This window comes from Haliotis rubra, unplaced genomic scaffold (genome assembly GCF_003918875.1).
Source record: "Haliotis rubra isolate DU_JTF1 unplaced genomic scaffold, ASM391887v1 Scf274, whole genome shotgun sequence".
Taxonomy (NCBI): domain Eukaryota; kingdom Metazoa; phylum Mollusca; class Gastropoda; order Lepetellida; family Haliotidae; genus Haliotis; species Haliotis rubra.
Genome location: NW_025766825.1, coordinates 1,179,719 through 1,207,054, shown reverse-complemented (window position 1 = coordinate 1,207,054; position 27,336 = coordinate 1,179,719). Strand labels below are relative to the sequence as shown.

At 41.5% G+C, this 27,336-nt stretch overlaps 1 protein-coding gene across 7 annotated transcripts; it reads right to left on the bottom strand.

Annotated features, from left to right (window-relative positions):
• Positions 1–968: 968 nt before the first annotated feature.
• LOC124280802 (trehalase-like) lies at positions 969–25,612 on the bottom strand. 7 transcript variants are annotated; one of them, XM_046716777.1, is made up of 15 exons: positions 25,509–25,583; positions 21,188–21,265; positions 19,703–19,810; positions 18,548–18,648; positions 17,749–17,887; positions 15,703–15,790; positions 14,882–14,982; positions 12,400–12,492; positions 11,853–12,092; positions 10,413–10,462; positions 9,703–9,900; positions 8,562–8,794; positions 6,112–6,336; positions 4,046–4,099; positions 969–1,790 (listed from the first exon to the last, which is right to left on the bottom strand). In XM_046716777.1, the coding sequence occupies exons 2-15, from the start codon at positions 21,253–21,255 to the stop codon at positions 1,623–1,625; spliced, it is 1,866 nt and encodes a 621-aa protein (XP_046572733.1). In that variant the 5' UTR covers positions 21,256–21,265; positions 25,509–25,583; the 3' UTR covers positions 969–1,622. The 7 variants fall into 7 exon arrangements, with proteins under 7 accessions (XP_046572733.1, XP_046572734.1, XP_046572737.1 ...); XM_046716778.1 differs by lacking the exon at positions 21,188–21,265 and having other exon boundaries at positions 25,509–25,612; XM_046716781.1 differs by lacking the exons at positions 21,188–21,265; positions 25,509–25,583 and adding an exon at positions 25,456–25,494.
• Between the last annotated feature and the right edge of the window lie 1,724 nt (positions 25,613–27,336).

Genomic DNA, 27,336 nt, shown 5'->3' with positions numbered 1-27,336 from the left:
CGTACAATGTCACAATGTGTACGAGTACGTAACAACAAAGGATAGACAGGTCAACACTGACCTCTTTATTGCTATATTCGCTGGTATTAAGGTACAGTCAACTCTACCCTGTATTACTCTAATGAAGATTTGATAACAAAATAATGTTAATCATGTAAATATTCCCCACAGCGTGGTCACCAGTGTGCTGCCCAAACGGTTTTCTGTTTTGTTTTATTTTTGTAATACCCACTTGCATTACTCTGGTTATATACCACCTTTCAAAACTTTAGACTCCCTTAAAGCACTCACATGCACTATATGTTATGCTTGTGGATAGATAGATATATATGGATATACATCGAAGATGAATTTTTCCACTTACTTGGGGAAACCAACTGCAAACCTTATGCAGATGGATTGCACGAGGATTATGCATCAAAATACTGAATCGCATGTGCAAATATCGTGCAAAGTTTTGGTGTAAAGTTTTATTAAGAATTCGCCGAGTTTCATCACTTATTGAACTCATGACAATAATCTTTTCAACGTACGAATTTGTTTTACAATTCATCAGGTCATGTGTACACAGTACCTTTAAACAGTATGGAATATTTTGCAAAATTTAGTTTAGAACAGTTGACTGAAATTACTTGATACATTTACACTAGAGAGTCTAAACTTTTGATGTGTCGTATATATGCCGATTTACAGTTGTGACAGAGCCTTGTTCTTTTCACCTCGTCACAGATTATCAAACTCTAAAGACTGTTCGCGTTCATATCTGAATCACCGTCACATTAAAAAAAACACTCACTTTACTCATGTAGGAGAGAGCACGTCCATTTGACATGTGAAAATATGTCGTGGTTTCCCGGTTTCATCATGTTTCTAGCTGTATACACCTTAATCATGTTCGTGGGCTTCTACACAATGGAACCTTAAACATCGGACCTGCATATCTTCCACATCCCTTCAAAATTAATCTGACACACGTCCAAACCTCCAAACCTTCAACATCAATCTACACACGTCCAAACCTCCAACCCTTCAACATCAATCTACACACGTCCAAACCTCCAACCCTTCAACATCAATCTACACACGTCCAAACCTCCAACCCTTCAACATCAATCTACACACGTCCAAACCTCCAACCCTTCAACATCAATCTACACACGTCCAAACCTCCAACCCTTCAACATCAATCTACACACGTCCAAACCTCCAACCCTTCAACATCAATCTACACACGTCCAAACCTCCAACCCTTCAACATCAATCTACACACGTCCAGACCTCCAACCCTTCAACATCAATCTACACACGTCCAAACCTCCAACCCTTCATCATCAATCTACACACGTCCAAACCTCCAACCCTTCAACATCAATCTACACACGTCCAAACCTCCAACCCTTCAACATCAATATACACACGTCCAAACCTCCAACCCTTCATCATCAATTTGACACACTGGGATCCAGCAAGGGCAGCGATAAACCAAACTCACTCATTCGGGTGAGGAGGTTCAAGCTGCCTGGGTAGTGTATGCATCTATTCAGGAGTGGATATAAATCCATACATGATCACTGATTATCAATACTCTGGTTATACTGCTACTGGCCACAGACCAGGATTACTCAACGGTGAAAGACCACGGCTAGCATTGCGTTGACAAACAGGTAAACACAAATAAACATGGACGGCATAGTTGCTGGAGCTTCAGACGTCGACGTGTCTGTTGTCAAGATGTCTCCATGGCGACTGAGTAAGTCCAACACGACTCCATTTGTCCAACCAAACCCGGTCTGAAAGAAAGAAGGATGATACGGAATATACACATGTACTCAACAAAAATGAATGTTAACACAAACTGTCAGTGCTTTTAAAAAGTTATGTACGCACAAAGAACAAAAATATGCTTCTGTGAGTGCATGTATCAAGGTAAATTATGAACGAACAGGCTGTTTTTCAATATCCAGTGGTGTAAGACAGGGCTGTACTTTAAGTCGTTCCCTGTTTATATTCTTTATAAATGAGCATGCAACTGAAGTACAAGATAGTTGCAGTCAGTAAGGAGAAGGAGAGGGAGAGAGAGAGAGAGAGAGAGAGAGAGAATGAGGGAGAGAGGGTACCTGAAGTACTGAAGTACAAGATAGTTGTAGCCATGGGATATTTGTTACACAAATGTACACATGTACTCAACAAACATGAATGTTAACGCAAACATGTGTTACACTGTCAAAGCGATTTTGGCAAGATACCAGGAAGCCATAACTGAATATGTCAAGAACAAGTGAACTTTATTAACGATTAAATACTAATACTCATTTAAATTCATCATCAGAATTATTTTGTACAGTAACTGCCAGCCAACCACTGTCAGCTCCCATTAAAGCTTTTCATTTCTATTTGTATGATGTATTCATGGCTATTTAAGTACAAAGATAGAAAGAAAGCTAGTGTTATATTTTATATTCTCCACTTGCATATAGAAGTATGAATATACATATGTACTCTCTGTAATACCGGTATACCTCTATTGTTGATGAATACCATGCAATTTTAGAATGTCCCTATTTTGATGATTCCAGAAATTCATTAAACCTTACTTTTAAGAAAGGCCAATGTTAAATGGTCAATTGTTTCCAAATGAAATGTTGGTCAACTAAGAAAACTTTGTACTTTTTGTAACACTGTCATGTCCAGGTACAAGACACTGGGAAAGTGAATTATAAAGTCACTTTTTTCTGTAAAATTATGTGAAAATCTAGATGTAAGTCTGTGTAAAAGAAAGTACTATGTACAGCTATATATTATTTGTAGCTTATATGCCTTATACTCAGACTACCAGCCCTGTAACCAAAATATATACACTTGTATAATCACTTTGATCTTTATATGCCGTTGTCTTACGGCCTGAACAGCAATAAAGTTCTGTTCTGTTCTGCCACAAGCGATTTCAGTGCTACAATGATCGTAAGCCTATATCAAAGGATGGTAGCCTAACGCCCACGATCACCACATTATATGCGAAGGTTAACTAAAACCCAGTACCAGCATCGGAGACCTTCAGTATTTTAACAAGAATAACGTCAGGCCTACCAAAGAACACTTTCCCACTGTGCAGAAAAACGCAGAAAAGCCCACATTAATCGTGGAAATAGCAACATAAACACATTACCTCGCTACTGAAACAGTAAAAACGGCAAGGAGAAACTATGAAACTGCAACATTTTTATATCAGCGAACTTTGACTTCTACTGCGCATGCGCATTACGATCCGGGCTTCTTTCCATTTTCCGAGCAACCGTGAATCGCCTCGCGTAGAAAAAGTATTAAATATGTCGAAATGATTGCTGTCAATCGTTTCATACGAATGGAAAGTAATTTAAACAAGTGTGCACACAAATATCATGATGATAAATGCCAAACAACACAATAGAAATACTTAAAAAGGAATGTAACTTTTGTCCAAGCTGGAAACTGTCAACATGCGGTCGAGACTTCCTCTTCCATGTGCGCATGCGCAAAATCGAAGTTGCGGGCTACTCGTTTAAAGTTGCCTTCGAGTTAATGTTTATGGCTATTTTCTACGATTTCTGCGTTTTTCTGCACAATGGGAAAGTTTTCTTTGGTAGGCCTGAACGTGGTCGATTTTACAGCATTAACTCCACACTCCTGCTCTTTGTTACCCGTGATGGTTCGGGTTAGAATATTGATCTTCAGTAACCCATGCTTGTCGTAAGAGGCGACTAACGGGATCGGGTGGTCAGGCTCGCTGACTTGGTTGACACATGTCATCGGTTCCCAATTGCGCAAATCGATGCTTATGCTGCTGATCACTGGATTGTCTGTCAGGACGCGATTTTTTACAAACCGCCGCCATATAGCTGGACTATTGCTGAGTGCGGCGTAAAACTAAACGCACTCACTCATGTTCTTTGTGCGTTCAATCATTACTCCAGTCACCGGTTCAGTGCACATTCATACTACAGTCTCAGCTACATCTCATCCTTCCTGGTACCCAGTCGCTGCCGAAGGAAGAGCACCAAACCCGTACCTGACTGTCGTATTCTCCTCCTCCTCCGCGTCTCCCGACGTTGTCCACATCGTACTGCAGAGAAATAAGAGTATTTTATTCCTTGAACTATGTTACCACATGTCAACTGTCCTTGAACTATGTAACCACATGTCAACTGTCTGAACTATGTAACCACAATGTCTTTACCACATGATATGGCGTAACCACATGTCAACTGTCTGAACTATGTTACCACTGTCAACTGTCTGAACTATGTTACCACTCATCATCTGTCTGAACTATGTACCACTTGTCAACTGTCTGAACTATGTTACCACTTGTCAACTGTCTGAACTATGTTACCACTTGTCAACCGTCTCAACTATGTTACCACTTGTCAACTGTCCGTAAAATAAAGGCTTACTTCAAATGCTTGATATGGCGATGGTGTAGGTTAGTACAATGTAGTTAATTTGTTCGCTCATCACGCTGAAGACCTGGGTTCGATTTCCTACATTGGTACCTTGTGTGAAGCTCATGTCTGGTGTCCCTCATGCTGATATGATGCTAAAACATGGTAAAACATATTCATTCGCTAAAACGTTCGTTATGGTAATGTTATGTGTGTATTCGGGGAGGGGTGTGTCTGGTGTGGTGGGGGGTTAGGGTAGTAGATGTGTAAGAGTATTTCATAAATTGCAAAAATAGATTTTATTGCTTTGAGGTCGAAGTCGAGGTTGAGAACCGACAGTATCACTATTGGAGAATAGCTGGTAGATTGTGTCTGTCTGTGTGTGTGTGTGTGTGTGTGTGTGTGTGTGTGTCTCTCTCTCTCTCTCTCTGTGTGTGTGTGTGTGTGTGTGTGTGTGTGTGTGTGTGTCTCTGTGTGTGTGTGTGTGTGTGTGTGTGTGTGTGTGTGTGTGTGTGTGTGGTGGGGTTTGTAGGTGTTGGGGGTTCATTCCTGATAATAACTGCACTAACCACCCGCTTGCCACAGTGGTTCGCATTATGTCTGTTCAATTAGGAGATAATCCTATTGTGTTTACTAAATGAAACATTTAGCAGCGTTCAACCAACTATAATCACTTCCAAAATGTAAACACAATAGGATTATCTCCATTCTACCATGACATATGCGACATGAATAAAACGCGTTTTAATTATGCACTCATTACCCTTGCGTAGTGTTTTGACAGGAGTAGACTACGACGCTTAGAAACTGGACATTATTACGTTTACATACTCATACCTTCGGTACTTAGAGTTACTTTGGGTGATTGTTCAGTCATTTCATGTTGGAACCGGACTGGGTCAATATTTCCCTCCATATCCGATCCAAACACATCAAAGAAAGCGCCGATGTCAAACGTAACAGTTTCAGACGACATGTTTGTTTACCTTTGTAAGGGTTGATGAGTGCAAAATATTCCTACGTGCAGTGAACCGGCTCTCAGAAGTGGTTATTGAAAAATATTCACTTCTAATTTGTTAGTAACAGCCAATCAAAATCTAACATACTTAAATGTCATGGTAGAATGAGGTGAAGTGAAATTGGGTTTAACGTCGTACTTGAGAATATATCGCTCATATGACGACGTCATGGTAGAATGGAGGATAGAGTTGTCCTTGACAGTCAATCACTACAGACAGATTTCATTTATAAGGACAGTGCAATGGCTGAGGTCTTGTCTTAGGGACCGTTCATAATTTATGGCTAGGGGAGGTGATGATGACAATGTGGATTAGCATGTACAATGTGAAAAATAAAATAAATTTTTTTTTAATAATTTATGTACAAAATAAGTGACCCCCTGCATGTCATTTACAATATCAATGACCCCCCCCCTCAACCTATAATTTCTAAGCATAATTTAAAACATAATTTATGTACAAAATTGATGACCCCCAAGTATGTGTGTACAAAATTGATGACCCCCTAGCTCGCCAGAACAAAATGGGTGAACCCCCTTATAATCATCATCACCCACCTCCCCCACAACCAAAAACACACACACACACAAGCCATAAATTATGAACGGTCCCTTACCATACCGAATCCCCAGATCAGGGACAACTGGCTTGTTTAATGACTAAAACATTCATACCTTCTCAAACATGTGTCGGGTATTTTTCCAGCCAAGCCAGTTTGTGTAAACCCAGCGCTGGGCGAGTTCTATAGCCAAAGCTTTTGATTGCTTGCGTCTGCCTTCAGCTAATGATGTAATAATGACGTGTTGTAATGGCGGCCACGCATTGGGCAGATCCCACTGTTGGCCGGTGTTTGATAGAGAGGTGGGAACACCGCCTTCGTATTGTAGTACGTTTTGTGCCTGAAAAGATAGATATTATTAGCTGAGCGCGTTCCTTATCATAATTATCATATACTGAGAGAAACAAATAAAGGAACACAATAAAATTCAAGTGCTCTTTAAATATTTTCCAGTTTTCATCAGCTTTGAATAGCGCTGAGGGAGGAAATCTGAGGACAAATAAAGGAACACTGCCATGCAATGGTATTCTCTTATTGCTTCCTTCAGTATATATCAGGAATCACACTTGCATTGTGAGAGACTTTGGCAACTAAAACACCAAACGTTTTATCCTTAATATATATGACACATATACAAGTCAGAAGTGGGGACTTGAAATCAATATGAAGAAAACGAATGTTGTTGTATTCCGAAACGGTGGAATTGTGAGCAGAAGGGAAAAGTGGCACAGCTCAGATGTTAAAACGGTAAGCTATTATAGCTACCTTGGTGTTCTGTATTCATCATCATGAAGTGGTCAAAAGCATGTCAAACTATCACCCTCAAAACTAGTAAAGTAAGTTTCTCCATGTATATTAAGCATAATTCCTTCACAGGGGGGGGGGGGAGGGGCATGGTATTTTCAATGCAAAGAAAAGGTAATAACTACATACTTCAAATCAAATTATGTCTAAATGTTGTCGAGCATGCAAATGTTTATCTGTACCTTTACCCAAAGAGTCCGTGATATATATTCCCAGGTCTGGTATGACTCACTTTGCACATCCACATTCTTAAAGAAATACTCGACTTTCAAGTCATTATAACAGCTTGAACTATACCTTACAACGCTAAGTGAGTGAGTGAGTTTACTTTTACGCCACAATCAGCAATATTACAGCTATATGGCGGCGGTCTGTAAATAATTGAGTCTGGACCAGACAATCCAGTGATAAACAGCATGAGCATCGATCTGCGCAATTGGGAACCGATGACATGTGTCAACCAAGTCAGCGAGCCTGACCAGCCGATCCCGTTAGTCGCCTGTTATGACAAGCATGGGTTACGGAAAATCAATATTCTAACCATATGTGCATACAGCCACTGGTGACCAAAGTAATGACGTATATCCTGGGAATCATGTAGGAAGCAGAAGTACCGTAAGTCACCTTGATTCCCAGGAAGGTGGTCTAACTTTGGTCACTACTGGTCAATAGCCTAGTTTTAATTGATGGATGATAATTTCTGACAAAATAATATTTTACTACCTAAACTGCGATCCTAAACTTACTTGGGAAGTGGGGTATCCTAGTGGTTAAAGCGCTCGCTCGTCACGCCGAAGACCCAGGTTCAATTCAAACCGAAACATGAGTCTCATTAACCTATTCAGACAATGACCTACTTTTCAGCCGATCCGAATTTTCTCGTGTGAAAGTGAACATAGACAGCACAAACAACTATGGTTACACTGAATTCCAATTCTTTGTTTTATAAGAAAATGGTATTTAGAAATGAATGTTAATTTTAAATTTTAGTAACATCGTATTTCTGTATTTTATGGCGAGGTGTAGGCAGCATGGCCTTAACTAAGACGGTCACAGACTGCCCCTGTTTGATAAGGTCGTAAAATGATTCACAATGTATCTGGCTCACTGGTTACACCTGTTATGTGTTTTTTGCGCTTATTTATGTAACACACAATGCGATCGATATAATATCAAGTCCGTACCAGACCGCCAAACTTTTCTAGCGGGAAAGCCTCGTTTTGAGATTTCCACTATAACCAGGTTTCCGTTTGTCAGAGCTTGCTGTACGATAGAGCACGCTGCACGACGTGTTTGCAAGGATTAGAAGGATCGTAGTGTTGCAATATACAAGTGATTAGATGTATCAGATAATGCTGAATAATAATTATGTATCCAGTTAAATGAATTGGTTAGTACTGGTTATTGTACTAAGTTGCGCAATAGGACGGGACCCAGTGAACAGGAAACGAGACTGTTGTGTAATCAATGTTTTGACTTGCCCACATTGTTACAATGTGTGAAGTCCATTTCTGGTGTCCCCGGTGTGATAAGTCCATTTCTGGTGTCCCCGGTGTGATATTGTTGGAATGTTGAAAAAAAGCGGCGCAAAACTAAACTCACTCATTCCTGAACTTACTGTTTACTGTCCTTTGTAGACAGACATTTGAATACAACCAACTTGTTCTCATCCTGACATGGCTGCAACATTGCCGATGCGATGTAAAACTTTCCCTCTCTCACTTAGCACTATTACGAATTGTTAAGATATCGATACTATACCTGTAGGTAACTCACGACCTTCTCCTCCATCATCTCGCGCTCTGCATCGGTGTTGCCATAGCAACCAGCATACATAGGAAATACATTGGACGGGAAAAAGTAGTCTCTCAGAGATTGGTCAGGAATGTAGTAATCCTGCCAGACGCCTTTTTTCTGATTCCACAACACTTCTTTTATAGCATCTTTCCGCCGTTCATATCTTTCAGAGTAGTACCTGGATTTTACACTGTTTCCTGAACAGATAAAGTGTAGATTAAACCAGAATTGGTCACTAGATTAAGGTACAAAACACTATGAATCATACTCCAGATGCTACTAGACAGTTTCTCAAAGCTTCCTTGATACGTGTGAGTGAGTGTGTGAGTTTAGTTTTACGCCGCACTCAGCAATATTACAGCTATATGGCGGCGGTCTTCAAATAATCAAGGCCGGACCAGACAATCCAGTGAGCATGAGCATGAGCATGGATCTGCGTAATTGGGAACCGATAACATGTGTCAACCAAGTCAGCGAGCCTGACAACCCGATCCCGTTAGTCGTCTCTAACGACAAGCATGGGTTGCTGAAGATCAATATTCTAACCCGGACCTTCACGGGTGTCTTGATACTTGCATTTCTCTGAATCACAACATCTATTTAACAGAATCAGTATTTGAGTTACCTTCCGATCACTTGTGAGAAAGAAGCGTTATCAAAAAGATATTTTCTGTCGAAGATTCCATACCTACGAAAGCCTAATGCTGCCATTTTTGTAGCGTAAAGTCATTTCTTTTTCGTTGCTTCGATTATTTTGTCAGTGCTTGGAAGAATTGTTTTCGATATATTTTAATTATGTTCTCGTTACTTCAGTTATTTTGTCGTTATTTTGAAAAGTGTCTTGTTGCTAAGATTATTCTTTCGTTGCTTCATTTGTTTTTTAAGAAGCCTTTCAAGTTCTCGGAAGAAACTTGAAGTAACGAGAAAATACAGGAAACTCGAAGCTTTAGACAGAAACAACGACAAAATAATTTAAGCAACGAGAAAGTTCGGCGAAAAAAATATGTTAAGTGGCAGCATTGGGGTTTTGTGCATACTAGTCGGTCCAATCAGAATGCGATATACAGTGATGGGGGGAGTATCTAGTATATTGACAGCAAGCTACCTGTAATGTTATAGAAGCGCGCCAGGAGTCTCTCATTCCTGCAAAGGATGCTGTTGAGGTCTACAGGAATAATGTCTGTGATAACAGTAGTGTTAAGCCTCATGTTAGTCTCGTCTTCACGCGAGAACCAGCGGCTACTAAAATCCCAGCCACTCTCAGCTGCTGAAGCTAGGTTCGTGTAGATGCCGGACGCTTGCTCTGTAACATAGAACTGGGATGCTGAGATTGGTTCATAACTCAAAAATATTCTAGCTATAAGATGGTGGTCAGTATTGATTCGAGTCGGGATCAGATAATCCAGTGATTAATAGTGTGAGCAGCAATCCACGCCCATGGGTTACAGGTAGAGAAATGCAATTTTTTCGAAGGGTGCCAGAGGGCATGAGACAGAAAATGTAGGTGTGCCTTTGTGAGAAACTTGAGAGCTTGATTTCCTAAATGCTGCCAATAGTTCAGCTTCCGTTGTCCGGGTCACAAACATCATCCACGACGGCATATGCTGTTACGCGTACTGGTATTCAAAATGGCCACACCCATGTTAAGGTGTGAGATTGAGATGGGTCCAAAAATGTTTTTTGAATGATTTCAGTTGGTTAAATTTAAACATTTCCAATGAATAAATAATGGTGAATATTTATTTTAATTTAGAACTTCAACATTTCAATACTCAACATAGAATGTTCTGATATTCAGTTGTCTCCCTTGCTTACCTTCAGTTGTCTCCCCTGCTGTTTCCACGTCCTCGGCGTAAGACTCTGGTCTGAGTAAAGGAGAAAATGTATATCAAACATTGGAATATTTGAGCGACAAACCAATCAAAAAATACTTTAAGCAGAATCCATTTTACGATTCTGACAACATCATGGTTTTTAACTCTCCTTCCGCAAATGCGGCGGTGGGGTAGCACATGGTTAAAGCGTTCGGTCGTCACGCCGAAGACCCGGGTTCGATTCCCCACATGGGTACAATGTGTGGAGCCCATTTCTGGTGTCACACGACGTGATATTGCTGGAATAGTGCTAAAAGCGGTGTAAAACTAAATTCATTCACTCACTCCATCCGCAAATAAGTGAGCGCATCGTGTCTCACCGAAAGCCCCTGTCACAAACACATACAGAGGCAAGTAAATATTAATAAACGCGGGAAGGTATGCTACAAGTCAGATAAGGAATTATATCTGTCATGATTTGTCTGCTCCCATTTGTCTGTAAAACATTTTATACAGCTCTACTGGACCTGGTATACTGTAACTAGGGCTGCGCAATATAACCGGTTTACCGGTATTTACCGGTTCAGACGTGAAAATGATACGTATTGCAATACGCTGATCGAAAACCGGTATTTTGACTTGCATTCGAAAAACTTCGTAACACTCGGAAATCTTCGGATAATTAAAAGTTGTTATTAAAGCTTAATCAAGCATAGTGATTTTGTTGTGTTTTTCTTCTATAAATCAAGCAGTAACTGGATTATAAATACATGCTTTCGCATCGCAATATATCGCAATATGAAAGTTCTCTGCAGTACCCCCTTTAACTGTAACCCCCATCAAAGAACGTTGTGAATATTTGCAATTTGTCTAGTCACCTGTCGGAAACTGCCCTTTAGCATAGTATATGTGATATGACTCTCTAATCGCCAGTTACGAAACATGTTAGCTACACACTCAAGTTTAAAACAACATGACCGTTGTGTATGTATATTCATCGTTATGCAGGCTAATGAGCATTAATCTACGCAAATGGGAACCGATGACATTTGTCAACCAAATCAGCGAGCCTGACAACCCGGTCATGTTAGTCCCCTCTTACGACAAGCATGGGATACTGAAGATCAATTCTAACCCAGATCTTCACGGGTCCCTACTGATGGTGTACACTACGTGTCATTGCTGGAATGTTGCAACTATCAGCTGGCAGGGAGGGTGACCAAATACACCTGAATATTCTGCGTAGTTTCGAACTTGATATTAGGCAGTTGCTGTGGCCTTGTGGATAAAGCGTTCGCTCGCAAAGCCGTAGACACGGGTTCGATTCCCCATATGGGTACAATGAGTGAAGCCCATTTCTGGTGTCCCCCGTTGTGATATTGCGGGAATAATACTAAAAGCGGCGTAACATCAAACTCACTCACTCACTCAATTTCAATACCTGGGAGTGTTGGTGACGGTGTTATACAGGTTCAAGGTGTGAGTCTGGCCGTTCACTTGAACCTCCACGCTCCTATTGGTCATCCAGAACTGGTATTCCCTCTCCAAGGGACCTAGGGATCGAACCAGGGCGTCCCTATCCTTACTCACATCATAGTAGCTCTCTACCATCCACGCCAGGACAGGCGGCTGGGACCGCTTCTGGTAGTACACCCGGAAACCGTTGGGGACAAAACTGTATCTGTAGAATGCAAACATAAAGGTTTAACTTACCACGGCACGGAAGTTTGGCACACGGACTGAAGGTTCATACCAAAACATAAATTGATATCGGGAAGAATAAGTATATCCCTGTCTAGGAAATAGGGTCAATGACCAAGAAGGTGTCAGCATCGAATCGAAAATTGTCTCTGAAGAAGATTTAACCCGATATACCCGACGACGACGATTGGGGCGATGATGATGGTGTTGGTGTTGGTGGGAGTGATTATGATGATGATGATGATGATGATGATGATGATGATGATGATGATGATGATGATGATTACCTGTCAATGATGAAGAAGAAGTTCTCCAGCATGCCACTGACTGTCTGAGTCATCTCACAACGGAGAAGTCCGTGCACCACCCACAGCGAGTCCCTGGCAACATAGTACACCTTGTCACGTGATGTTTGCTTATTTGTTTGTTCATAAGTAAAACAGTCGAAGGTAACCTCTGTTGCTATCACCAGCTCGGACATATTCAAGTGAGTGAGTGAGTATGGTTTTACGCCGCCTTAGCAATATTCCAGCAATATCACGGCGGTCGGTGTACCCATGTGCGAAATCGAACCCGGGTCTTCGGCGTGACGAGCGAACGCTTTAACCACTAGACTACCCCCGGACATATTCAAGCCATGTGACGGTGGTTTGTGAGTAATCGTGTCTGATTCAGACAAACCAAGGATTGATATTATGAGCAGTATGGCATGTCGTCTTTAACACACCATCACTAGGTCACATTGCCTTACACCTCGCCCCCAACAGTACTTGAAACATTCTTACCTGGATACTCACGGCGCTTGACATACATAGATAATGTTTTTCTCACCCTCTCGCTTGTTTATCAGTAGGCATTTTAATGTCACCTTAGTTACAATGTTGTTCGTACACTGATCCAGGTGTTATAAATATCAAACCAGATAGCTGCCAAAGAAACCATCAGACAAAACTGTTTGGTGTTTTGTGCCCCAAAGTATAGAGAACATGTTACGTGAAAGTGATAATGATATATTAAGCAGGTTTATAACGGAATTCATGATTAAAATCAAACTGATTTACATGCTAAGTGAGTGAGTGAGTTTAGTTTTACGTTTTTAGCAATATTTCAGCAATATCACGGCGGGGGACACCAGGGCTTCACACATTGTACCCATGTGGGGAATCGAACCCGGGTCTTCGGCGTGACGAGCGAACGCTTTAACCACTAGACTACCCCACCGTCCACATGTTAAGTTAATCACACACTTCTATCTTGCATTTCATCGTACGGTTAGCTGCAAGTCTCCTAAAATAGATTCAATTTCAATACTAACACACACACACATTACTGCCACCACCACCCCAACAAATAAATAAATAAACGAACAAACAAACAAACAAACAAATAAATAAATAATATATAAAACGACCCTGCTCCCAAATTTCTTCCACTCTTCCCCAAACACCTTACTGCGCAATCTAGTGAGAGGTTACCTTGAAATGCACACATACCAATGCACATGCATATACATATACATATGAACATATTCACATACATCCTAACACACAAATACAAACACACACACACACACACACACACACGGAGATACGCAAATAATAATCACATCCATGCTAACACACACACATACATTCACACACACACAGATACTTACCCATAGCCACATTTAAAACATATTCACATACCCATCAGCGCACACACATCCATGCATACAGTAACACCCATATATTCACACATACACATACATGTGCTCACATATATTGACACACCCATTTACACAATACCACACAAAATCACTTATTACCCGCGTGGTCAACGTATGGGTAGGTGCATACTAATCTCGTACCTCACAGGAGTGTCGTATCGCGCTGACCTGTGTCGTAACGACTTGACCTGAGATTCTGACGATTTGATTGGATAACCGATGACCTTTCAACTAGGTCACGTTGTGACGAAACTACTTTTTCAATCATAACAAACACGTGAATTCATTCATTCTACAACTTATATGCATTGTGGGAATGTAAACATTGCGAACGTTGCCAGGTCGCTGTTTAATTGTGAGTCGAACTGAGGTATTATAAGCGTCGAAAAACATAAACGCAATGTTTCCACCAGTGATGTTTGCCGAATGAAGCAACTGCAAACTAAGAGATGGGGTGCTACGGAGTAGTTTGATGTAACAGGCTGTACGAGGCGATGACAACTGACATGCATCGTGACGTCGGTTACCAAGGGGACAGACGAGCAAGGCGTAGTGACGTCAATACAGTGTGACGTCATGCAAAAAGTGTACTACAGAACAAATATTCTTCCGCAACCTCTTTATGAAACCGGTTTCGGTTTGAAACCATAAAATAACAAAAATGTGCCATTTTGTCAATTTAAAGCATGTAAGACGTGAGTAATAAATATAATACCACACTCGGTCTCATAACATACGAATTATACGAAACTTGTGACCTTCCTATGGTTTCTGACCTCGCTTTCGCTCGGTCAGATACCATAGGAAGGACACTCGTTTCGTATAATTCGTATGTAATGAGACCTCGTGTAGTATTCTCTATACACAACATACACACACACCGACACAAACACATTTACACATCCATAGACATCCATTCGAAATATATTCACAAACCTACCAGCACAGACACATTCATGCAAACACACACACGCACACATTCATGTACATGCCACACACACACGTACACACACATACGCACGCGCGCGCACGCATGCACACACACACACACACACACATCCTACCAGTAGTAAGTCTCCCTGAAGCGACCGCCGGGGATGATGAAGGGGTTCTCCACGTACAGCAGGGAGTAACGTTCCTGGTTGTCCCTGACGTCGTTCTTTATCTGCAGCAGCACAAGGTGGACATGTTCAGAACGTGGAGTCCTGATTGGCCGGTAACAGAACGCTGCTTTGAGCTAAACGATATCATTAATATCTGCATGGGTTTGGGGGTTTGTTTCTATGTATTTATTTCATCTTGTTATGTTCATATAACAGTTGAAGACTCCTCTGACTGACTGACTGAGTTTGGTTTTACGCCGCTTTTAGCAATATTCCAGCAACATCACGGCGGGGGACACCAGAAATGGGCTTCACACATTGTACCCATGTGGGGATTCGAACCCGGGTCTTCGGCGTGACGAGTCAACGCTTTAACCACTAGGCTACCCCACCGCCCCTGAAGACTCCCCTGAATGCCATGTAGAAGATGGTGTGATGAATACGCCAACAAAATCAACAGGGAAAGTTCTATGGATATACCATTTCTGTATAAAAATATAATCGACGTTTCTTTGTAGATGTCTGCATTAATCACCTGCTCGTTAACAATGTTTGTATCTACACCAAAACGTTGCTTATATTATAATAAACAAGTTGTATATCCATAGTACTTTCACAGTTGTTAAATCTGTGAAGATTGTGTTGGCGTTTTTATGAAAGGATTGACAAATTGAATACGCACATGTAAACATTGGACCAGTTTGGAATAAACGTCAAAATGATCTTGGAAGTAAGTTCTTCCTGTGACCAATCACAAGAGAGTACTGTTGAAGTATTATTACCTTCCTGCCCAGCTGTTCCCAAATCCCACACAGGGACTTGCCGAACTGCTTCAAGTTGTTGTCTTTAACATCCGCCAGAAAGGCCGGGCTAGAATATAGAGAGTGGAAATATGGCTCAGTATAGCATATTGTATAGATGTCGGATATGTCTTAATCTGTGGTCGCTGCTGGCCGGAATTATGAAAGGCGGAAGTGGATAGTTATATCTGGAATGGCCTTCTCGACGCTATTCTGTATAGAGCAATGGTATTTAGTGTCAAAAATTGAATCACGTCTTCGGGAGATGTCTTTGGTTCCATTGAAACGCTTGGAATATCTAGTTTTCCAAAACACAATTTAGCCAGACTTGAAAGTGTCACCATGGTAACATTGTCACCTACTTCTCAACATGGTAACACTGTCACGTACTTCTCAACATGGTAACATTGTCACGTACTTCTCAACATGGTAACATTGTCACGTACTTCTCAACATGGTAACACTGTCACGTACTGATCAACATTGTAACATTGTCACCTACTTCTCAACATGGTAACATTGTCACGTACTTCTCAACATGGTAACATTGTCACGTACTTCTCAACATGGTAACATTGTCACGTACTTCTCAACATGGTAACATTGTCACGTACTTCTCAACATGGTAACATTGTCACGTACTTCTCAACATGGTAACACTGTCACGTACTGATCAACATTGTAACATTGTCACCTACGTTTCAACATGGTAACATTGTCACGTACTTCTCAACGTGGTAACACTGTCACGTACTGATCAACATTGTAACATTGTCACCTACGTTTCAACATGGTAACATTGTCACGTACTTCTCAACATGGTAACACTGTCACGTACTGATCAACATTGTAACATTGTCACCTACGTTTCAACATGGTAACATTGTCACGTACTTCTCAACGTGGTAACACTGTCACGTACTGATCAACATTGTAACATTGTCACCTACGTTTCAACATGATAACATTGTCACGTACTTCTCAACATGGTAACACTGTCACGTACTGATCAACATTGTAACATTGTCACCTACGTTTCAACATGGTAACATTGTCACGTACTTCTCAACATGGTAACACTGTCACGTACTTCTCAACATGGTAACATTGTCACGTACTTCTCAACATGGTAACACTGTCACGTACTTCTCAACATGGTAACATTGTCACGTACTGATCAACATGGTAACACTGTCACGTACTTCTCAACATGGTAACATTGTCACGTACTTCTCAACATGGTAACACTGTCACGTATTGATCAACATTGTAACATTGTCACCTACTTCTCAACATGGTAACATTGTCACGTACTTCTCAACATGGTAACATTGTCACGTACTTCTCAACATGGTAACACTGTCACGTACTTCTCAACATGGTAACATTGTCACGTACTTCTCAACGTGGTAACACTGTCACGTACTGATCAACATTGTAACATTGTCACCTACGTTTCAACATGGTAACATTGTCACGTACTTCTCAACGTGGTAACACTGTCACGTACTGATCAACATTGTAACATTGTCACCTACGTTTCAACATGGTAACACTGTCACGTACTTCTCAACATGGTAACACTGTCACGTACTGATCAACATTGTAACATTGTCACCTACGTTTCAACATGGTAACATTGTCACGTACTTCTCAACGTGGTAACACTGTCACGATACTTCTCAACGTTGTAACATTGTCACCTACTTCTCAACATGATAACATTGTCACGCCTACTGTCACGTACTTCTCAACATGGTAACATTGTCACGTACTGATCAACATTGTAACATTGTCACCTACTTTCAACATGTAACACCACTTCTCAACATGGTAACACTGTCACATGGAACATTGTCCCTACGTTTCAACTTCTCAACATTGTCATTTGAACGAGGTAACATAATGACCTACTTCTCAACATGATAACTGGACATCCCGATATGCTGGGAGTTGTAACATTGTCACATTCTTCTCGACATGGTAACATTCTCGCCTACTGTTCAACACAATAACATAGTCACGTACTTTTCGACATAGTCTCCGGGTGTCCACTCCTCGAACTCTGTCCCCGGACCTTCGAAGTATTGATCTACGAAAGCCTGGATCTGGGAGTTGTTGGACGGAGCGTTTGCCAGCGTAGTATTGAAGGCTCGCAACACTGTTACTGGAAGAACAATCATAGTGGTCAGTGCCTCAAATCGGCGGGAGACAGTAGTCAGACTCAACCGGGAGGAAGTTAATGATGATTTTTTTTAAGCATTTAATTTTTATTTTTGATTCTCCATACATCCAGGTCATACAGTTCATTACATAATTCGTACAATGATTTCTTGGGTAGACAATAATTATACACAAATTTGGAGTGAGTTAGTATGGTCTTACGCCGCTTTTAGCAATATTCCAGCAACATCACGGCGGGGGACACCAGAAATGGGCTTCACACATTGCACCCATGTGGGGAATCGAACCCGGGTCTTCGGCGTGCCAAATAAACGCACGGACGCTAGGCTCTCCCACCGAACTAAATTAAGTTTGGATTGTTATACTGAACAGGTTTGGAGATATAAGAAATACTGAACTGATTGGGAGATAAAATATATACTGAACTGATTGGGAGATAAAATATATACTGAACTGATTGGGAGATAATATATATAGTATTTTACTGAACTGATTGGGAGATAAAATATATACTGAACTGATTGGGAGATAATAGATATTATTACCTGGCTACTTGTGTGTGATTACAATTAACCCATCCTTCGCTCACCTCAATCCAAAGCCCCATGCTCTCACTCAAACTGTATTCTGTTACCAATAATACCTGGGTCCTCCTTCAAGTTCATGTCCACGAATGTCTTGGAGTCTCTGTAGATCCGTGCCATCTGCACCTTGTCCAGCAGTTGGCCCCGGCAGTAGATCTGGCTGCAAGACAAGCAATTGCAGGGAGTCACCAGTATCTAAACAGGGGATTCCATAGCTGCTGATTTGTGTTTGGTACGTCAGGTAGCAAAGCTGTAGCAGTTGTATAATGTAGTAGGAGCAGTGGTAGTGGTAGTATATGTAGTAGTTGTAGTAGCAGTTGTAGCAGCAGTAGAAGTGGCACCAGAACTAACAGTAGTAACAGCAGAGCTAAAATAGTAATAGTAGCAATAGTAGCAATAGTACCAGTAGTAACTTCAGTAGTAGTTGCAGCAGAACATTTAGTAGTAATAGTAGCAAGAGTAGCAGTAGCAGCTATGCAGCAGAACAAGTAGTAGTAATAATAGATAAATAGTCGTAATAGTAGCACTGGTAGCGGGAGTAGTAGCAGTAGCTGCAGTAATAGTTACGCAACAGAACAAGTAGTAGAAATAGTAGCAGTAGTAGAAGTAACAGTAGTAGTTGCAGCAGGACTAGTAGTAATATTAGTACTAATAGTAGCACTAGTAGTAGTAGTAGTAACAGTAGGACTAGTAGAAGTAGTGGTATTTGTTGTAGTCGCAGAGGCAGTAGTAGTTGTTGTAGCAGCAGCAGTAGTAGTAGTAGCAGCAGCAGCACTGGTGGTAAAAGCAGCCATATCAGTAGTAGTAGTAGTAGTAGTAACACTAGTAGCACTAGTAGCAGTAGTAGTAGCAGTAGGACCAGTAGAAGTAGTGGTAATTGTTGTAGTCGCAGCAAGTAGTAGTAGCAGCGGCAGTAGTAGTAGTAGTAGTAGTAGTAGTAGCAGCAGCAGCACTGGTGGTAAAATCAGCAACAACAGTAGTAGTAGTAGCACTAGTAGCAGTAGTAGCAGCATCAGTAGTAGTAGCAGCAGTAGTAGTAGTAGCACTAGTAGCAGTAGTAGCAGTGAGTAGCAGCAGCAGTAGTAGTAGTAGTAGTAGCAGCAGTAGTAGTAGTAGCACTAGTAGCAGTAGTAGCAGTAGTAGCAGCAGCAGTAGTAGTAGTAGTAGTAGTAGTAGCAGCAGTAGTAGTAGTAGTAGCAGTAGTAATCAGTTACCTGTCACAAGGATAAATGCCTTCGACGTCACCTGCCGATGGCTGCACCATACATAAGACTGCTACAATTGAGGACACCGTCAGGGACGTCCACATCCTCACCATCATCCTGGAAAAAGTTGCATCCACAGTGCCATACATACTGTCTACACTGTAATGTAACACCACTGTTCAATCGCTGCCGGGTGTAAATGCTGAGAGATGCGAACTACAGATCAAATACGAGCAAGTGGGGATACACAGCAAGACGATACAGGCGTGTCACTATCAGGGACACTTACATTACTTAAACCCTCTGAAAGATGTAACAAGTACAACCAAACCAAAGGCGTTTTTATTGCAAACTTCAAAATCTGAACACTGGAATGAAAGTGTGCGATTGACACTGATAGTACGCCATTCACCTGTTATTCAGCAACCGTTGGGAGTGACGCTATAACATTCCTGACTACCTTGCACAGAGCTATTGATTGTCACACATTCATATGTATGTGTCACGAAATTCAGACCCTAACACCTATAGTTACACCTTGTTCACTGTGTGTTATATCCTTGTCATTTAAAACCTTAACCTAGAACATGAACCTTTGTTGTTGAATTTAAAGGCATATTGACAGGTTGTAGAACATGTTGTACCTATTGTACAGCGTTGTACATATTGTAGCCCGTTAGTATTGTACAGTGTTATGCATGTTGTATTGTACAGTAACATATGCTGTACATATTGTACAGTGTTGTACATATTGTACAGTGTTGTACATATTGTACAGCGTTGTACATATTGTACAGCGGTCTGTAAATAATCGAGTCTGGACCAGACCATACAGTGATCAACAGCATAAGCATCCATCTACGTAATTGGGATACGATGACATGTCAACCAAGTCAGCGAGCCTGACCACCCGATCCCGTTAATCGACTCTTACGACAAACATGGGTTGCCTGAAGATCTGGGTCCCGTTCCTCAAAGCGATCGTAGCGCTACGACAGTCGTAAGTCTATGTTAAAGTATGGGAGTTACGATCACTTTAGCGCTACGATCGCTTTGAGGAACGGGGCCCAGTTCTAACCTTCTTCACGGGTTCTACGGGGTGAAAGTATTGTCTACGTGGATGTATTGAGAACGTCATCAAGCATTAATTTGCAGAATTTCTGCACCAGAATACGGCCATGCCATATTGATAATGCTTAAAATATTCGTAGTACGTTATCTGAAATAGGGTCAGTGCATTCAGATGATGGCGTGTGGTCATGTGCATAGAGTTCAAGTCCCAATCAGTTGAAGTTAGGCAACGTTAGGCGCGGAGAGTCTTTGGATGAGTGACCGTGTGTGACAGCTTGACTCCTGAGAGTTTCTAGAACTTCTGTCCAGCACCACAACGAAGCACGTGTGACACATGTGGTCTCGACTTAGAAAAGTGAGTTTGTTCAAAATTGCATCTGTTCACCCAGCAGAAAATGGGTACCCGGTGAAAAAGTTATTAACCTTCTAGCGCCTAACAGGAAGCTTGGTTTATCCGGGGTGATTATGATCACATTGTGTGCTTTCAGCATGATATCTAGCCTGGAAAAGGCGCGTTATAAATATTTTCAGTATTATATTTAACAGTATAGGTGTATTAGTCATGGTGGTGGCGAACCAAGATAATAACCACACACGATCGCAGCTTTCTGACGTGCCAATGAGAAGCGAATCCACACCGCGAATCTCAAACCCTAAGGCGACTGAATCAAGCTACGTTTTCCATGAAATTTAATGTTTTTGTTTTATTTTACTCCAACTCCTACAAAGTAACACATGTTATATACTCATGCCATTAATGGTTGTCACCCCCCTCCCCACCCCAACCCAATACACACCCCACATCCCCATCCCACACCCCCTCTCCAATATAAAAAATTGAAGGGGGTGACAACCAGTATTGGCATGAGTGTATTTGGGATTACACTTTCTTGGTAAAGTACAGATTCTAGTACTTTTGTTGGATTTAGTGCCACCCGGGATTCGAACCCACACCTTCAGAGTCAGGCACCTAATCGCCAGAACACAAAGTCAGACGTCTTGACCGCTATAAACTCAGGTTTGGGGGGCAAATTCTCTGTATAGTTTGTGCCAGGCAAAAATGTAATCTCGGTCAAGAGTATATTATCTGACTCAAGGACGGTGGTTACACGACCCTCGCAATGTTATTATTTGGGATAACGTGTGAAGAAATGCCACGACTCATATTGACATAACTACATCCTCTGTTTGCTTTCACCTACACAGGTAAGTTCAAGGGACCCAATTTAATATCGTCGGAGTGTGCCAACGCATGAAGACATAGGTCATGCGATAAACCTACTACAACCGTTAACCGTTGACTTCAGCTTTATGTCAAAGTCGGTAAATATATGTATGGTGTTACCGCGTTCACAGTGTGTTGGGTTTTCGACAAAAAACTAGGACTTCCCACTTTGTAAGGCGAGATACCATGAAGATCCGGTTCGAAATTGATCTTAAGTAACCCATGCTTGTCGTAAGAGGCGACTAACGGGAAGGGATGGTCAGACTCGCTAACTTGGTTGACACATGTCATCGCATCCCAATTGCGTAGATCGATGCTTATGTTGTTGATCACTAGATTGCCTGGTCCAGACTCGATTATTTACAGCCAGCCGCCATATAGTTGGAATTTTGCTGAGTGTGGTGCAGTTGGGATACGATGACCAAGTCAGCGAGCCTGACCACCAGATCCCGTTAGTCGCCTCTTACGACACGCATTGGTTGTTGCCGACCTATTCTAACCAGGGTCTTCCCGGGTCACAACAGCGTGTAACGACGACTGACATATTTCACTAACGACCTTCCACTATCCGGGTAGACGATGTATTCACAAAGGAGAACATATTCGTCAACGTTCCAAACACAAGTTGGTCAGGCTTTACGCCACTTTCAGCAAACTTTCAACAAGGGAAAAAACAGAAAAAGGCTTAACACATTGTGCCAATGTAGGAAACCGAACGAGTGAATATCTTAACCAGTTGGCTACCCCTAAAATACACGAAAATAACGAGTAATTAAACGTCATCTAGGGTGAAAAAAACAGGTTGTGAATGAAGTCAACATCTTTAATTGATTGGGCTCAAGTAATGAGGTAAAAATTGGTTGTGAATGAAGTCAACATCTTTAATTGATTGATCTCAAGTAATGAGGGAATAAAATGGTTGTGAATGAAGTCAACATCTTTAATTGACTGGTCTCAAGTAATGAGGTAAAAAAATAACAGGTTGTGAATCGAGCCAACATCTTTAATTGATTGGCCTCAACTGATAAGGTCAGAAAAGACAGGTTGTGATTGAAGTGAACATCTTTAATTGATTGGCCTCAGCTAATAAGGTCAGAAAAAAACAGTTGGGAATGAAATCAACATCTTTAATTGATTGGTCTCAATTAATAAGGCCAGGGTCTTTTTGCTTTCGGTTTGGGTATTTGGGGCCGAAAAACTCGGTCGGTAATCTGAAATATGCAATATTATCGATTTCCTCACATGATCCGTTATAATTCATATTTTTGTCAGTTTTCAATTATATATAACGTTTTTGAATAATAAGTTTATATTGATAGCGTCAGAAACTGGGTTGTTTTTTAACCGTTTACTTATTTCTGGCTTATAAAACACGTTGCGTTTTGTTTTCTCGTTCTATTCGTTGGAAGTTTCACAAACTATCTGACCTAATTCGATTCTCTTGTCTATTTTCTTTCAAATGAATTATCCTCACCGAGCATACGTTACTGACGAGACAGACAACACTCGGGAGGTAGTTTTTGTGTGTACAGTAAAACGACCCTCCATGTAAGGTCAATGGCTGACCGACAATGTATGTGACACTGACCCACAATCTCTCTTGTGTTGCCTTTTTTCACAAGAACTCACAATAATTCTATTTCCTTCAGAGACCGTAATGAATTTACTGGACTGATATGAATACTGTGCACGTTTCGAGACCAGGAAAATTAAATATATAAATCCTATAAACAGGTATATTATTTACCAAACATTCGATAGAAACCATACCACATATCATATCACCCTTCTATGAAATGCACATTGACGTGGCACTAAAAGCACTCACCTGTGTAAGGATTCTTTCTCCCCTCTCTCTGCTGCTAGATGTGAACAAACGACATTCTCACCTGCGTAATGACTCTATCTCCCCCGCTGTGCTGCTAGATGTGAACAAACTATACTCTCACCTGTGTAATGAATCTATCTCCCCTCTCTGTGCTCCTAGGTGTGAACATACGATACACTCACCTGTGTAATGACTCTATCTCCCCTCGCTGTGTTCCTAGGTGTGAACAAACGATACACTCACCTGTGTAATGACTCTATCTGCCCTCGCTGTGCTGCTAGGTGTGAACAAACGATACACTCACCTGTCTAATGACACTGTCTCCCCTCGCTGTGCTTCTAGGTGTAAACAAGTGATACACTCACCTGTGAAATGACTCTGTCTCCCCTCGCTGTGTTCCTAGGTGTGAACAAGCGATACACTCACCTGTGTTCCTAGGTGTGAACAAGCGATACACTCACCTGAGTTTAGATTCTATCTCCCTTCGCGGTGCAATGTGTGAACAAACAATACACACACCTGTCTAATGACACTGTCTCCCCTCGCTGTGCTGCTAGGTGTGAACAAGTGATACACTCACCTGTGTAATGATTCTGTCTCCCCTCGCTGTGCTGCTAGATGTGAAAAAATGATACTCTCACCTGTGTAATGACTCTATCTCGCTGTGCTGAGATTCGCTGTATCTTCCCCCGCTGTGCTGCTAGGTGTGAACAAACTATACTCTCACCTGTGTAATGATTCTGTCTCCCCTCGCTGTGCTGCTAGATGTGAACAAACTATACTCTCACCTGTGTAATGATTCTGTCTCCCCTCACTGTGCTGCTAGATGTGAACAAACAATACACACACCTGTCTAATGACTCTATCTCCCCTCGATGTGCCTGGTGTGAACAAACGATACGCTCACCTGTGTAATGACTCTATCTCGCTGTGCCTGGTGTGAACAAACGATACACTCACCTGTGTAATGACTCTATCTCGCTGTGCTGCTAGGTGTGAACAAACGATATATTTACCTGTGTAATGACTCTATCTCCCCTCGCTGTGCTGCTAGATGTGAACAAACGATACACTCACCTGTGTGATGACTCTATCTCGCTGTGCCTGGTGTGAACAAACGATACACTCACCTGTGTAATGACTCTATCTCGCTGTGCTGCTAGGTGTGAACAAGTGATACACTCACCTGTGTAATGACTCTATCTCGCTGTGCCTGGTGTGAACAAGTGATACACTCACCTGTGTAATGACTCTATCTCCCCTCGCTGTGCCTGGTGTGAACAAACGATACACTCACCTGTGTAATGACTCTATCTCGCTGTGCTGCTAGGTGTGAACAAGTGATACACACACCTGTGTAATGACTCTGTCTCCCCTCGCTTTGCCTGGTGTGAACAAACGATACACTCACCTGTGTAATGACTCTGTCTCCCCTCGCTTTGCCTGGTGTGAACAAACGATACACTCACCTGTGTAATGACTCTATCTCCCCTCGCTGTGCCTGGTGTGAACAAACGATACACTCACCTGTGTAATGACTCTGTCTCCCCTCGCTTTGCCTGGTGTGAACAAACGATACACTCACCTGTGTAATGACTCTATCTCGCTGTGCCTGGTGTGAACAAGTGATACACACACCTGTGTAATGACTCTATCTCGCTGTGCTGAGTGTGAACAAGCGATATATTTACCTGTGTAACGACTCTATCTCCCCTCACAGAGCAGAATACATGTCTGTGCTCATTATCCATGATCACGGATGTGTCAGAAGTTGAAGAACTCGTGTCATCAAACAGTCAGCTTTATTTTAATCTGATGCAATTACCAGAGCGCGACAAGTGTACGCAGTCCGTCTGTACGGAACATGCACTCTGTGTGTATTAAACAGTTATGCAATCCTAAAAAATTATGTCGCATCATCTATTGCGTTGCACGCATGAACAGTGGGCTGTATTGTCTGTCTAGTAAATGAATATGATATTGCAATTTGAATACGCATAGTTTAATGACTCACTCTCTACACGGAAGGCCTTCACAATGTCAACGAGTGCATATTTCGTAATTATATGTTGCGTTTAATTCCTGTTTATACTCAAGAACCAATATAGGGATCACGGCCATGCTTGCCTGTAGTATACAGTGTTTATACTCATGAACCAATATAGGGATCACCGCCATGCTTGTCTGTATTATACAGTGTTTATACTCTTGAACCAATATAGGGATCACTGCCATACTTGTCTGTAGCATACAGTGTTTATACTCTTGAACCAATATAGGGATCACTGCCATGCTAGTCTGTAGTGTACAGTGTTTATACTCATGAACCAATATAGGGATCACCGCCATGTTAGTCTGTAGCATACAGTGTTTATACTCTTGAACCAATATAAGGATCACCGCCATGCTTGTCTGTAGTGTACAGTGTTTATACTCTTGAGGAAATATAGGGATCACCGCCATGCTTGTCTGTAGTATACAGTGTGTATACTCATGAGGAAATATAGGGATCCCTGCTATGCTTGTCTGTAGTATCCAGTGTTTATACTCTTGAACCAATATAGGGATCACTGCCATGCTAGTCTGTAGTGTACAGTGTTTATACTCTTGAACCAATATAGGGATCACTGCCATGCTAGTCTGTAGTGTACAGTGTTTATACTCTTGAACCAATATAGGGATCACTGCCATGCTAGTCTGTAGTGTACAGTGTTTATACTCTTGAACCAATATAGGGATCACTGCCATGCTAGTCTGTAGTGTACAGTGTTTATACTCTTGAACCAATATAGGGATCACTGCCATGCTAGTCTGTAGTATCCAGTGTTTATACTCTTGAACCAATATAGGGATCACTGCCATGCTAGTCTGTAGTGTACAGTGTTTATACTCTTGAACCAATATAGGGATCACTGCCATGCTAGTCTGTAGTATACAGTGTTTATACTCTTGAACCAATATAGGGATCACCGCCATGCTTGTCTGTAGTGTACAGTGTTTATAGTTTATACTCTTGAACCAATATTGATGTCACAGCTGTGCTGGTCTGTAGTATACAGTGTTTATAATGTTGAACCAACATAGGGATCACTGCCATGCTAGTCTGTAGTATACAGTGTTTATACTCTTGAACCAATATAGGGATCACCGCCATGCTTGTCTGTAGTGTACAGTGTTTATAGTTTATACTCTTGAACCAATATTGATGTCACAGCTGTGCTGGTCTGTAGTATACAGTGTTTATAATGTTGAACCAATATAGGGATCATATCTGTGTTTGTCTGTATTGCACAGTGCTTCTATTCTTGAAATAGTATAGAGATCAACGCTGCGTTTGACTGAAGTATACAGTACTTCTGGCAGATGGTGGATACCTCGTCTGCAGCTCATACTTGTGGTGTAGTTGATGCAGCATCAGTAATAACAGAGTACGATTGTTGTGGGATAATTGTGCAACATCCGCAGTATAATTTCGATGCAACTATTGTATGACTCTTCTGTAACTAAGGTTTGCTGTAA